The 16,247-nt window shown below is 38.4% G+C and overlaps 1 protein-coding gene across 1 annotated transcript; it reads right to left on the reverse strand.

Moving 5' to 3' along the window:
• Nucleotides 1-282: 282 nt before the first annotated feature.
• On the reverse strand, nucleotides 283-5,505 carry LOC131536166 (GTPase IMAP family member 8-like). Its single transcript, XM_058768910.1, has 5 exons — nucleotides 4,512-5,505; nucleotides 4,121-4,180; nucleotides 3,345-3,905; nucleotides 635-1,833; nucleotides 283-486 (listed from the first exon to the last, which is right to left on the reverse strand). Exons 1-5 carry the CDS (start codon nucleotides 4,531-4,533, stop codon nucleotides 298-300), a joined length of 2,031 nt encoding a protein of 676 aa, XP_058624893.1. The 5' UTR covers nucleotides 4,534-5,505; the 3' UTR covers nucleotides 283-297.
• Nucleotides 5,506-16,247: the final 10,742 nt, after the last annotated feature.

The following is a 16,247-nucleotide window of genomic DNA, read 5'->3' on the forward strand; positions in this document are numbered from 1 at the left end:
TTGTGTTGGTAGGTGAACATTTAGTTTGCTCTCTCACAGATGTAAAGAACCAAATCCATGAAGAATTCAGTCTTGAACACATATCTCACTCGTCCTTCCTCATGTTCTGTTACTCTTGCTTTGATGTAATCTGTGAGTTGTTGAATGCAGCTGCTGTTGTAGCCCATCTCTTGAATAATCTCATTTAATTTCCTCTTTGTTTCTCTCACTATGTTTTCCTGAAGCTCTTTAATTTTGATCTTAACTGATGTTTTCCACTGAATCAGTATTTATTTGTCACTGCTTTTCTCAATGAATTCAGACATTGTTTTTTTTCACTTCTTCACTTGTCTTCTTCAGTTCTCTGTGAAGATCAGTATCATTAACCTCATGAATTTCATCATTTTCTATTTTGTTGTGTAGTTTGTTCTCAGTTTCTATCATGGCTCTGTGAAGCCTCCAGGACCACTTCCTGTATTCAGTCTCCAGTTTCCTGTAAGCTGTGACCTTTTGGAGGTAAATCAACATCATTCAGTGAAAATAACTTAATTGTCTGTTTTTGACAATTGAGTTGTCTATTGAGTTTTTGTGGGATATTATTAAAAATAAAAGTGTGATTACTAACAGAACAATCATGAAAGTCTTGAAGACTCACCTGCAGTGAAGGATCAGTTTCAGAGCAGATCTTCTTCATCATCTCCTCTTTCTCTCGTTCATATCCCTCTCTCCACTCCACTCGTCTTCTCTTCAGTTCTTCTTCATGCTGTTCTTCAAGGAGCTTTAGTTTCTCTTCAAGAGTCTTCTGTTGATCTTCTCTCATCTTTCTCTCTTCTTTCAGTCTCTTCTCTGAATCCTCTAGTTGTTCTCGTCTCTCTCTTTCTATTCTCTCTTTCTCTCTGATTATTCCCCCCATTTCACTCTGAATCTGTTTGTCTTTCTCTATTTTCTTGTCCTCTTCTTCTCTTCTAGTATTTTCCTCTCGTTTCTGTTTCTCCCATTCCTCTCGTTCTCTCTTCATCTCATGTTGCATTTCTCTCTCTTTCTCCTTCATTTCTCTTTTATATCGCTTTTCTCTCTCATTAAACTCTTCTTCTCTTCTCTTCTTTCTCTCTTTGTCCTGATTCTGTCGTTCTTCCTCCATCATCATCTTCATTCTCTCTTTCTCTTCTTCTATCTCTTCTTCTCTTTCTCTGACTCTGTCCATCAGGATCTTCATCTGTTGTTCTTGTTTTTCTCTCTCCATCTGTCTGAACATCTTACACGAGTAGTAACTTCCTCCGTTTGTTTTCAGCATGTTGTCTATCTTCTGCAGTAGATCAGTCACCTGTGTTCGGTCTTCAGTCTGATTATTATTGAACACATGATATCTGTTTCCACACGCTTCAATCAGCTTCATCAGAGGAGATCCAGGTTTTCCCAAACACTGATCGATGGTTTTCTTCTTCAGAAAGTCTCCTCTGGTGAAGAGCACCATGGTGTACATTAATGAGTTTTCACCAAACGTCTCTTGGATGATCTTCACTGATGTCTCCTCTTCTTGAGTGAATCGTCCCAGAGGAATCAGTAAGAGAAACACATGTGGTCCAGGCAGGATCATGTGGATGCAGTTAGTTATTTCTCTCTGGATCTCCTCGTTACTGAGTTCAGTATCAAACAGTCCTGGAGTGTCGATCACAGTAACACGTCGCCCGTTGATTTCAGATGTCTGTCTCTGACACTCTTCAGTAACAGACTCATGAGATGTCTCTGCTGTAAACGCTTCTCTTCCTAAGATTGTGTTTCCAGTTGCACTTTTCCCGGCTCCACTTTTTCCCAGCAGCACAATCCTCAGCTCTTCTTCATTCTCTGATGAACCTGTAAGAGAGGAGATGCATCAGTTTTAAAACATAGTTGTTTTTTCTTCCCAAAATGTAATTCTGTAACATAAAAGAGGTGTGCTGTATGCTTGTTTTATTAGCTTGGTTTTGTGGGGAGAAGCGATTAGTCAGCAGAAGAGACGGCAGCACGTGAGTGTTTTTGCTTAATGCTCTGTTTGTAGATCTGTTGTTTAAATTATTACTTGCTGCTAGGTAGGAATATTTCGTTTTCTGGCTATTTCTACTTGCATTGCTCTCTTCCTGCACTTAAGTGCGAACTGTAGTTTCGATTTGAGCAATTGCCCTGCTATAGGCTACTGGCTGTCCTAATTAGAAGGCGGCCACAGCGACTGAAGAGTATTTAAACTGCTCGGTCACTGTCATACAGTAACTTGGGAGAAGCTATTAGTCAACAGAAGAGAAGGCAGCACGTGAGTGTTTTTGCTTAAGGCTTCCGGGGCTGACAGTAGCACAGTCTCAGTTGAATGGCCACTCCTGAAACCTGACTGGTTATTGTCCAGTTTTGTTGTTCTGTGAAAGACATAATTAGACCTGGTTGAAAACAACTCGTTCGAGTGTTTTCTCTATGAATGGAAGGAGAGAGACAGGTCTGTAGTTTTCTATCAGAGAAGTGTTTTATGTAGGTTTTTTACCCGAACCTGCTTGAATGCAGTGGGGAAGGTGCCTGTGAGGAGAGATGTGTTGATGATGTGTGTGAGTGTTGGTAATAGTGTAGGGGAGATTGCTTGGAGAAGGTGTGAGGGGATTGGGTCTAGTGGGCATGTTGGAGTAAACTGGAGTAAAAAATCAATTAAAACATGCTGTGTAGTTTAATACCAAACTAATTTTCTTACCTTGTGACAGTAAATGTGTCTCTAGTGAGTCAGTTTTCTTTTTCATTTCTTCATATTTCATCAGTTTCTATATTCTATAATATAATACATTAATTATTAAATCTAATTAACCTTTATAAAATAATAATTAGACATGCTTTGATTATTAAAATGTAAAGCATTAAAACTGAATCCAGAAAATGGATGGAAAACAGATTCAGATATTTGAATAAAGAATTTGATAAAAATAAAACTGAATTTGAAAAGAAAAAATTATTTCATAGGGCCTTTTGTTAAACTTAAATTGCTGTTAAAGTGTGTAAGGTTCATGATTATAATTAATTAGATATGCTTTTTTATTAACATTTCTTAATGTAACCATTAAAATAGAGTCTAGAAAAATTAAAATGGAAAAAAACAGAATCCAGAAAAATTAAAATGGAAAAAATAAAAACTTGGAGAAAATAAAACAGAATTTGGGAAGAAATAAAATGTATTACTTGCATCTGTGTTATTATTATTAATAACAAAGTTAAAACTTTTCCTGTTGTTCTATGATTTTATCTTAGTATTGGTCCAGTAGTAGTATCCAGATATTTTAGTCGAGTATCGTATTGAAGTCAGTATTTTGGCAGCGTGATACACTACTAGGAACTTCAAGCATCATCACACTCACGTCTCTCTGTGGTCTGTTGCTCCATCATGAAACACTGTGAAGCTTCAGCACAGTCCAGATAACGTCCATCATTCATCTTCTCAATGTCTTCAAGCGTCTGCAGAAGATCATCAGGAGAGCTGCTGCTCTGGAGACCGAAGTGTCTGTTTGCACATTTCTGGATGATGTTCTGTAGGATGTCACTGGTTTCTGTGGGCTCTTGTGTGCTGAGCACCATGGTGTGTTGATAAACGCTCTCAGAGAAAGAGCGCAGCACCTTCTCCACACACTCCTGATCTTCTGCTGAACACGGATCATGTTTGAGGAGCAGTACGATCACATGAGGTCCTGGATCAGACAGATTCACACACTCTCTCACTGTCTGTGTGATCTGATGATCTGAGATGTTCGTCTGGAGCAGCTGAGGACTGTTGATGACGGTCACGTGTCTGTCCTTCAGTCTTCCTCCGACTCTCTCTACAACATCTGGAGGAGCTTCACTGTCAAACGCTGCTCGTCCTAATATGAAGTTCCCCACCAGACTGTTTTCTGACACGCTCGAACCCAGAAGAACAATCCTCACTGCGAAGAGTCAAAACAGACATTCAGTATTCACAGTCCTCACATCATACAGTAACACATATCTTGTGTGATATGTAACATGTTGTGGTGCCAGGATGCCATGGATCAAAATGACCAGAATCCACCAGGAGATTTAATCACTTGTGTTGTGATGCAGATAAACTGCCCATGTTTTCCACACATCACTTCATTTATTTATGTAGATGAAGACTTACGAGTAGGAGGCAAATTTTTGCTCTGTCTTCTCCTGCGAGGAACATTGTGGGCAACAATCACTGCAAGAAACAAAAGTCCTACATTATATTTCAGGACCCAACAGGAAACATCTTTGAACAAATTATTAAAGCAGCAAAACTGGTCTAAGTGAAAGTCTGAGATGCTTAGAAGTCACTTCAGGATAAATATGTTTTGAGTTTGTTGATGAGATGAAAAGAATTTTGATAATTTTCACTAAAAATGTGAAAAGAAATTTAAGTCCTTAGATATGATGTATATTGTCACTGAATGTATATAAAGTGCTTCAAGAAATTTATATTTTATTGCCAGAATTGAATGAAAATGTTATTTTAGAATCATTTTAAACAACGATGTGACTGTGATTTTCACCTGCGGTATCAGGGGTTGACATGTTTATAGTCTTTTTTTTTGTCTTCTGTTTTTAGTCTTCAGCTGATCTTCTCTGCCTGTTCATCGTCCTGTAAGAGATTTTAGTGATTTTCAAACAGTAACAATCTCTGTTCATTTGTACAGATGTGAAGCTCCATCACTGTTCTGTTGCTTTTCTATTTCAGTTCTAGAGGTTAAAGGATCAGTTGTTTAAGTAAATGGATGTAAAAGCTTCTTGCCGATCAACAATGTTTAATGAAATATAAATATTGCGTCTAGAAATAACTGATTGAGCTGTTTATGAATCTGATGCTCAGATCAAATGACCGAGTCTGAGACTCAATGAAATCTCTGTTTGAATCAGTTTCACAACAAATAAATAATAGTTCAGCATTCAGATATGTTACATATGGCAAATATGGAAATATTACGGAATATTTGGATTTGTGCCGAATGAGAGAGGTAGGATACACGAGCACAAAGCCCCATTTCGCAAACAGTTGAGTGCGCAAGCCTTTAAAGTATACTCCCTTGTCAGTCTATGTGACAGACGCATTCAGAATCAGGACATGGTCACTGTCTGGGGGGCTTTGTTTTCAAGTGTGCAACTCATGGCATTCGCTGTTCTTCTGCAGGTGCTGGTGGTTATCAAACAGCGTTGATTCTGCTGGTATAATGTATAAGGCGCCCCCTTCTGGATTGGGGGTGAATTGCCTGTATTCGTTGTAAGGCTTCATGCACTGAACCGAGATGTCCGTACCGTGACGGTTCGGTACGAATACATGTATCCTGCCACCATATATATATATATATACACACATACTGTATATATGTATGCATGTATGTATGTATGTGTGAAGGCTGTACAGTGCCCTCCACTAATATTGGCACCCTTGATAAATATGAGCAAAGGCGGCAGTGAAAATAAATCTGCATTGTTTATCCATTTGATCTTTCACTCAAAAAAATAAAATTCTAACCTATCATTGAAGCTAAACAATTGAAATTGACTGAAGACTATACATGTGTTTTCTTTCATGTTTTGGTGGTAGTTATTATATTCACAAAATAAAAAAAAGTGAAGAAACAAGGGGGTACCTTGTTTCTTCACTTTTTCTTTTCATTTTCATTTTTTTTTTTTTTTTTTTTACATGCATCATCTGTCAATCTGCTTTGAAACCATACAAACTGTGAAAAGTGCTATAGAAATAAATCTGAATTGAACTGAGCAGAAGTGAATGGCTGGTGCTGTAGTTGAATGTGTTCAAATATCGCATTCAGGAGTCACTTTACAAATAAAATGATTGATGAAAGTGAAGCAGTTCAAACAGAAGAAAAAAAGGTCACTGAAACAGAACAAATATACTGGAGTTTAGCAGGAGAGACAAAACATGAAGAGTTTCTTTTCATCACTGATTATCATTTCACAAGAGAGTTTTAGCTGAAATAAAGGAGGCCAAGAGCAGAAAAAGCAGAAGCACAGGAAACCACAGAACAGAGCATGTGTGAGAAACCACCATGATCAGACACACACAGCCTTTTTTAAAACCATACTGCTCAAAAATATGCGAGAGCCAGAGTAGGTTTGTCTGTAACTGAGCATTCAGAATGTTGTGACTGATTTTGTCTCTGACTCATGAACCCTTTCCTGTTTACAGATTACTTGTGTGCAGGTCTGGAGACACTGAGAACATGAAAACTGACTTTCTGACTCTGTTTTGCAGAATATAGTGCCCCTCCACTAATATTGGCACCCTTGATAAATATGAGCAAAGGCGGCTGTGAAAATAAAGCTGCACTGTTTATCCTTTTGATCTTTCACTCAAAAAAAAAAAAAAAATCACTAAATTCTAACCTATCATTGAAGCAAAACAATTGAAACTGGGGAGAAAATCTCATGATGAAATAAATGTTTTTCTCCAATGAATGTTGGCCACAATTATTGGCACCCCGAAATTCTTATGAGTAAAATATCTCTGACGTATATTCTCATTCACATTTATATTTTTAGCACACCAGGGTGACTAGGAGCATGAAATTGTCCAGCCATGACTTCCTGTTCTACAGGATTATAAATATGAGGAACCCTTAATCATCCACCACAAGGAGTAAAACTGAATATAGTTCTGATGTGCAGAACAAGATTGCTGAGCATCACAAAATAGAAAGTGGCTGTAAGAAAAGAGTTAAAGCATTGAACATCCCCATTTCCACCATCAGGGCAATAATTAAGAATTTCCAATCAACTAAAGATGTTAAAAATCTACCTGGAAGAGGACGTGTGTCTATATTGTCCTAATGCACGCTGAGAAGAAGAGTTTGAGTGGCCAAAGACTCTTCAAGTTATAAGTCTGCTACCCAACCCGAGCCCGACAGGTCCCAAATACTTTCGGGTGTTTGGGGTCGGGTTTGGGTTAATGTTTAACGAATAGCCTCGGGCTCGGGTTTGTAGCTAAACCAAAACTATATGCAGTAGGCTACGCTTCTTTCATAGATGCACGCACACACATATCAGAGATCACGCAGCGAACACACAGCACGGGAACTTTTATTAGTAAAGTAGCTTCGATAGGCTACTGACTCGCAACGTTATTTCTCTGCAATGAGGGGGTAAAATCACTGTTTTTGAAGTAACAAAGCCTCATTGCTTGTAGAGAGAGACTCACAGACGCAGGTTCACACACAACTTTCATTTCTCTCTCTGTCGCTCTCTCGCCAATTCAAATAAATGATTAATTAGTTCAAATACATGCGATCTTACAGCACTACATCTCTGTGTCTGATTTAAAGCAGGCCGAATGCTAAGACATGCATCTTCCTGAGTCACTCAATGCTTTTTCATGATGAAACTCTTCTTCTGCTGCTGTTTAACTGGTGGTTGGCAAACAAACTATAAGGTGCCTTTTCTGCCACCTACTGGACACAAGTATGGAACACTACTTGCTGAAAAGCTGATTCACAAAAAAATTAAATAAATAAATAAAAATAAAACAATAATAATAATAATAATAATAATAATAATAATAAATACAATTTAAGAGAAATATAAATTTCCTTAAATCCTGTTCAATAGTCTTGTGTCATTTAAACATCTAAATACTTCACTTTGTAATCTATAATTTATTCTATCACCTAATAATTATTTAAGTGAGTAGTTGTTTATACCACCATCCTTTTGCCCATGCCCATCTCTCTCACCTATCTGACCTCTCTGCTGGTGTCCATATCCACCTCTCTGACCTCTCTGTTGAGGCCCATGACAACCTCTCTGACGGTGCCCATACCCACCTCTCTGTTGAGGCCCATGGCAGCCTCTCTCACCTCTCTGTTTGGGGTCTGTTGCAACATCTCTTACCTCTCTGGCCTCTCTGTTGGGACGCATGCCAACGTCTCTCACCTCTCTGACATCTCTGATGTTTGCCCATACCCACCTCTCTCACCTCTCTGTTGAGGCCCATACCCACCTCTCTGACCTCTCTGTTGAGGCCAATGACAACCTCTCTGTTGAGGCCCATACCCACCTCTCTGACCTCTCTGTTGAGGCCCATGACAACCTCTCTGACCTCTCTGTTGAGGCCCATGACAACCTCTCTGACCTCTCTGTTGAGGCCCATACCCACCTCTCTCACCTCTCTGTTGAGGCCCATACCCACCTCTCTGACCTCTCTGTTGAGGCCAATGACAACCTCTCTGTTGAGGCCCATACCCACCTCTCTGACCTCTCTGTTGAGGCCCATGACAACCTCTCTGACCTCTCTGTTGAGGCCCATACCCACCTCTCTGACCTCTCTGTTGAGGCCAATGACAACCTCTCTGTTGAGGCCCATACCCACCTCTCTGACCTCTCTGTTGAGGCCCATGACAACCTCTCTGACCTCTCTGTTGAGGCCCATGACAACCTCTCTGACCTCTCTGTTGAGGCCCATACCCACCTCTCTCACCTCTCTGTTGAGGCCCATACCCACCTCTCTGACCTCTCTGTTGAGGCCCATGACAACCTCTCTGACCTCTCTGCTGGTGCCCATACCCACCTCTCTGACCTCTCTGTTGAGGCCCATACGCACCTCTCTGACCTCTCTGCTGGTGCCTATGCCCACCTCTCTCACCTCTCTGTTGAGGCCCACGACAACCACTCTGACCTCTCTGTTGAGGCCCATACCCACCTCTCTCACCTCTCTGTTGAGGCCCATGACAACCTCTCTGACCTCTCTGCTGGTGCCCATGCCCACCTCTCTCACCTCTCTGTTGAGGCCCATGACAACCTCTCTGACCTCTCTGTTGGTGCCCATACCCACCTCTCTCACCTCTCTGTTGAGGCCCATGACAACCACTCTGACCTCTCTGCTGGTGCCCATACCCACCTCTCTGACCTCTCTGTTGAGGCCCATGACAACCTCTCTGACCTCTCTGCTGGTGCCCATACCCACCTCTCTGACCTCTCTGCTGGTGCCCATGACAACCTCTCTCACCTCTCTGTTGGTGCCCATGACAACCACTCTGACCTCTCTGCTGGTGCCCATGACAACCTCTCTCACCTCTCTGTTGAGGCCCATGACAACCACTCTGACCTCTCTGTTGAGGCCCATACCCACCTCTCTCACCTCTCTGTTGAGGCCCATGACAACCACTCTGACCTCTCTGTTGAGGCCCATACCCACCTCTCTGACCTCTGCTGGTGCCCATGCCCACCTCTCTCACCTCTCTGTTGAGGCCCATGACAACCTCTCTGACCTCTCTGCTGGTGCCCATACCCACCTCTCCGACCTCTGCTGGTGCCTATGCCCACCTCTCTCACCTCTCTGTTGAGGCCCATGACAACCACTCTGACCTCTCTGTTGAGGCCCATACCCACCTCTCTCACCTCTCTGTTGAGGCCCATGACAACCACTCTGACCTCTCTGTTGAGGCCCATACCCACCTCTCTCACCTCTCTGTTGAGGCCCATGACAACCTCTCTGACCTCTCTGTTGAGGCCCATGACAACCTCTCTGCTGGTGCCCATACCCACCTCTCTCACCTCTCTGTTGAGGCCAATGACAACCTCTCTGTTGAGGCCCATGACAACCACTCTGACCTCTCTGTTGAGGCCCATACCCACCTCTCTGACCTCTCTGTTGGGGCCCATGCCCACCTCTCTCACCTCTCTGTTGAGGCCCATGACAACCTCTCTGACCTCTCTGCTGGTGCCCATGCCCACCTCTCTGACCTCTCTGTTGAGGCCCATGACAACCTCTCTGACCTCTCTGCTGGTGCCCATACCCACCTCTCTGACCTCTCTGCTGGTGCCCATGACAACCTCTCTCACCTCTCTGTTGAGGCCCATGACAACCTCTCTGCTGGTGCCCATGCCCACCTCTCACCAGCAATTACACATAATCTAAAGGAAAAAACTTACTTCATTGGCTGCTTATTACCAAAATGAGACCTAGGGATGTGCCCGAAGCCGAATACCTTATTCGGAAAGGCATGGATAATGGCTTCAAAACGAATAACGGATTTATCCGAATAACAGAACAAATATTCGACAGACACAATCACATGTTTGCTGGAACAGCACTACATTAGTAAGGTCTGCGGTTGTTAAGATTTGTGCAATAATAATGACTAGTACTGCTTTGATAGCGTTTGACACAGTTTCGTACAGAGAATATCATGGTGATCATTGCGTTTGTCTAATGAATGTGGTCTCCTCAGCAATAAACTATCCGCGCGCTCCACCGGCGAAGCAGTGTAGCCAGATATTGCTACAAAAAAAAACAATCAAAACCAAGCCCCTGAAAAATGCAGCAAAATAAGTTTAAATCTTGTATTTTGCAAATAGAATACAGAATCTATAACCTCAACCTTCATCTTCCCACTTTATTAATGCCCTAATTACTTTATTAACGCTGTTACATTAAGTATTAAAACAAGTCCAGCGACGCTTATAATAACTAGAACTGGCAACATGGCAGAGCGGAGGCTGCACTTCACTCCTGCGTTTCGCAGCTGCTGCGAGTCAGCCATCTGAATTTATTCAGGGACATGATTTTAAATAATTTTTCATATGTTTTCAAAATTTATTTTTGACAGTGAAACATTTAAGGAGGTCTGGGCCTCAAAGCTGGCTATGGGCCTGGATGTGTAAAGTGAATGAGTGTAAACTATAGCCTGTCTGAATGAAACGAGCGCAAATCAATAGCAGTGTTGGGGTCTATACGCGTCCCTCAGAAATCAGAGCTTTGTCTGGATTTATATCAACTCGACAAAAATATCCTAAAAACGGTCCTAACTTCAAACCTTTTCTAAATCAAACTGTAAAAGCATTACATTAGCCCTTTTCGTGAATGGCATTACATTTAATTATACAAGACGAAGAAAAGCGATGTTTGATCAAGGCTTTTGGAGGGTCCAAATGATTTGTGGCGCTCTGTTGATAAAAAACTTGTAAATGATCACAGACTCCCGCAACAGATGATCTACTTAAAGTTCAAGTGAGCTTTATTGTCATTCTGCTATGAGTAGGCTACTGAATACTTTCTTTCCATTTCTTTTTATTTATTTATTTTTTTCTTTTCCCAGCTTCTTTTTTTCTGCCTCTTGTCAAATTTGTACACAAAGTTTCACTGGACAATAAGAAGAATAAAGTTATTTTTCTTTTTGATAAAGTTTTAAATAGAAGATATTTACAAAGTTATAAATTTAATTAAAAAATACTTTATTTTGTTATACAAGGCATATTTGTTAAATGAGAAATACAAATCAAACAGATTTGCATTTAAAATGGTATCTTCATGTAATTTGATGAACTTCCGGTTTAAGCCACGCCCACTTCCGGATCTATCCGAATACAGATACAGATACAAATAATTTTCAGATTGTCACAGATACAGATACAAATAATGGCTCCGCTGCACACCCCTAATGAGACCTTAATATTGCATCTGATGTTCTTTTTATCTCCAGATGAGTAGAATATAAACATTAGAACATTTACATTTATGCATTTGGCAGACGCTTTTATCCAAAGCGACTTACATTGCATTCAAGTTACAGTTTTTACATTTTATCAGCTCTTGCTTTCCCTGGGAATCGAACCCATGATCTTGGCGTTGCTAGCGCCATGCTCTACTATTTGAGCTACAGGAAAGCAGAACATGAAACAGACTTTAACTTGCCATGCGGTGCAGACATGCATCTTCCTTCAATTCTTTTTCATGATGAAACTCTTCTTCTGCTGCTGTTTAACTGGTGCTTGGCAAACAAACTATAAGGTGCCTTTTCTGCCACCTACTGGATACAAGTATGGAACACTACTTGCTGAAAAGCTGATTCACAAAAAAATTAATAAATAAATAAAAATAAAACAATAATAATAATAATAATAATAAATACAATTTAAGAGAAATATAAATTTCCTTAAATCCTGTTCAATAGTCTTGTGTCATTTAAACATCTAAATACTTCACTTTGTGATCTATAATTTATTCTATCACCTAATAATTATTTAAGTGAGTAGTTGTTTATACCACCATCCTTTTGCCCATGCCCATCTCTCTCACCTATCTGACCTGCTGGTGTCCATATCCACCTCTCTGTTGAGGCCCATGACAACCTCTCTGACCTCTCTGTTTAGGCCCATACCCACCTCTCTGACCTCTCTACTGGTGCCCATACCCACCTCTCTGACCTCTCTGTTGAGGCCCATGACAACCTCTCTGACCTCTCTGTTGAGGCCCATGACAACCTCTCTGACCTCTCTGTTGAGGTCCATACCCACCTCTCTCACCTCTCTGTTGAGGCCCATGACAACCTCTCTGACCTCTCTGTTGAGGCCCATGACAACCTCTCTGACCTCTCTGTTGAGGTCCATACCCACCTCTCTCACCTCTCTGTTGAGACCCATGACAACCTCTCTGACCTCTCTGTTGAGGCCCATACCCACCTCTCTGACCTCTCTGTTGAGGCCCATGACAACCTCTCTGACCTCTCTGTTGAGGCCCATACCCACCTCTCTGACCTCCCTGTTGAGGCCCATGACAACCTCTGTTGAGGCCCATACCCACCTCTCTGACCTCTCTGTTGAGGCCCATGACAACCTCTCTGTCCTCTCTTTTGAGGCCCATGACAACCTCTCTGACCTCTCTGTTGAGGCCCATGACAACCTCTCTGACCTCTCTGTTGAGGCCCATACCCACCTCTCTGACCTCCCTGTTGAGGCCCATGACAACCTCTCTGTTGAGGCCCATACCCACCTCTCTGACCTCTCTGTTGAGGCCCATGACAACCTCTCTGACCTCTCTGTTGAGACCCATGACAACCTCTCTGTCCTCTCTGTTGAGGCCCATGACAACCTCTCTGACCTCTCTGTTGAGGCCCATGACAACCTCTCTGACCTCTCTGTTGAGGCCCATACCCACCTCTCTGACCTCTCTGTTGAGGCCCATGACAACCTCTCTTACCTCTCTGTTGAGGCCCATACCCACCTCTCTGACCTCTCTGTTGAGGCCCATGACAACTTCTCTGACCTCTCTGTTGAGACCCATGACAACCTCTCTGTCCTCTCTTTTGAGGCCCATGACAACCTCTCTGACCTCTCTGTTGAGGCCCATGACAACCTCTCTGCACTCTCTGTTCTCTCTGTTGAGGCCCATGACAACCTCTCTGACCTCTCTGTTCTCTGTTGAGGCCCATGACAACCTCTCTGACCTCTCTCTGTTGAGGCCCATGACAACCTCTCTGACCTCTCTGTTGAGGCCCATGACAACCTCTCTGACCTCTCTGTTGAGGCCCATACCCACCTCTCTGACCTCTCTGTTGAGGCCCATGACAACCTCTCTGACCTCTCTGTTGAGGCCCATGACAACCTCTCTGACCTCTCTGTTGAGGCCCATGACAACCTCTCTGACCTCTCTGTTGAGGCCCATGACAACCTCTCTGCACTCTCTGTTCTCTCTGTTGAGGCCCATGACAACCTCTCTGACCTCTCTGTTCTCTGTTGAGGCCCATGACAACCTCTCTGACCTCTCTCTGTTGAGGCCCATGACAACCTCTCTGACCTCTCTGTTGAGGCCCATGACAACCTCTCTGACCTCTCTGTTGAGGCCCATACCCACCTCTCTGACCTCTCTGTTGAGGCCCATGACAACTTCTCTGACCTCTCTGTTGAGACCCATGACAACCTCTCTGTCCTCTCTTTTGAGGCCCATGACAACCTCTCTGACCTCTCTGTTGAGGCCCATGACAACCTCTCTGTCCTCTCTTTTGAGGCCCATGACAACCTCTCTGACCTCTCTGTTGAGGCCCATGACAACCTCTCTGACCTCTCTCTGTTGAGGCCCATACCCACCTCTCTGACCTCTGTTGAGGCCCATGACAACCTCTCTGACCTCTCTGTTCTCTCTGTTGAGGCCCATGACAACCTCTCTGACCTCTCTGTTGAGGCCCATGACAACCTCTCTGACCTCTCTGTTCTCTCTGTTGAGGCCCATGACAACCTCTCTGTCCTCTCTTTTGAGGCCCATGACAACCTCTCTGACCTCTCTGCTGGTGCCCATACCCACCTCTCTCACCTCTCTGTTGAGGCCCATACCCACCTCTCTGACCTCTCTGTTGAGGCCCACAATCACACACAATCAATCAATTAGGCTGAATTATACAATTACAAAAATATATATTTTTAAACAAAATACTTTTTGTAAACTAGTTGTAAACCTTTTGCCTGTCAAAGTTATTTATTCAATTTTATTATTATTTTAATATTTCTATTAATTTTTAGGCTGACCTCAAATGGACTTTGCTTATAATTTTAAAATGTTTCAAATTGACACTTTCTGACTGTGTGTGATTGCAAAAACTGATACCTCAGTAAGAAGTGGTAAACTTTTACAAAATATGATTTCAGATGTTATAATAGTGATTTTATTATGTCCAAATAAAAGTACCACAGCAAATCTTCTGAAATCAGTGAGTGAAACTTTATTATTAATAACTGTAACAATATATATATATATATATATATATATATATATATATATATATATATATATATATATATATATATATATATATATATATATATATATATATATATATATATATATATATATATATATATATATATATATATATATATATATATATATATATATATATATATATATATATATATATATATATATATATATATATATATATATATATATATATATATATATATATATATATATATATATATATATATATATATATATATATATATATATATATATATATATATATATATATATATATATATATATATATATATATATATATATATATATATATATATATATATATATATATATATATATATATATATATATATATATATATATATATATATATATATATATATATATATATATATATATATATATATATATATATATATATATATATATATATATATATATATATATATATATATATATATATATATATATATATATATATATATATATATATATATATATATATATATATATATATATATATATATATATATATATATATATATATATATATATATATATATATATATATATATATATATATATATATATATATATATATATATATATATATATATATATATATATATATATATATATATATATATATATATATATATATATATATATATATATATATATATATATATATATATATATATATATATATATATATATATATATATATATATATATATATATATATATATATATATATATATATATATATATATATATATATATATATATATATATATATATATATATATATATATATATATATATATATATATATATATATATATATATATATATATATATATATATATATATATATATATATATATATATATATATATATATATATATATATATATATATATATATATATATATATATATATATATATATATATATATATATATATATATATATATATATATATATATATATATATATATATATATATATATATATATATATATATATATATATATATATATATATATATATATATATATATATATATATATATATATATATATATATATATATATATATATATATATATATATATATATATATATATATATATATATATATATATATATATATATATATATATATATATATATATATATATATATATATATATATATATATATATATATATATATATATATATATATATATATATATATATATATATATATATATATATATATATATATATATATATATATATATATATATATATATATATATATATATATATATATATATATATATATATATATATATATATATATATATATATATATATATATATATATATATATATATATATATATATATATATATATATATATATATATATATATATATATATATATATAATTCAAGTCTCGCACACTTTAATGCCCTTTGTATGGAACATATACGCTCACTTTGAACTGGAATCATGGCGGAATATCTGGTGATGTCCACTTCGCAGGGCACTTATTAAATACGGTCGAACAGAACAACCGTTGGACGTGATAAGATATACATATGAAAAGCAACTTCATGTTGCTTAGAGACGTCAAACAGCACTGTGGCTGTGTTTAGAATTATTTTTGTTAAGGAAATTGAGCAAATACTGGCAATATGGTGCCTAAAACACAAGTCTCTTAATATTAACTTAACTGTTGTATAAAATCAA

This window comes from Onychostoma macrolepis, chromosome 03, assembly GCF_012432095.1.
Source record: "Onychostoma macrolepis isolate SWU-2019 chromosome 03, ASM1243209v1, whole genome shotgun sequence".
NCBI lineage: Eukaryota > Metazoa > Chordata > Actinopteri > Cypriniformes > Cyprinidae > Onychostoma > Onychostoma macrolepis.

What these genes read in the sequence shown, in the direction of transcription:
- LOC131536166 (XM_058768910.1), bottom strand. Translation starts at nt 4,533, where the DNA reads ATGTCAACCCCTGATACCGCAG. An exon ending in GTCAACCCCTGATACCGCAG is followed by an intron (nt 4,181 to 4,511) that starts GTGAAAATCACA and finishes TGTTTCTTGCAG; the next exon opens with TGATTGTTGCCCACAATGTT. An exon ending in AAACTGATCCTTCACTGCAG is followed by an intron (nt 487 to 634) that starts GTGAGTCTTCAA and finishes TACCTCCAAAAG; the next exon opens with GTCACAGCTTACAGGAAACT.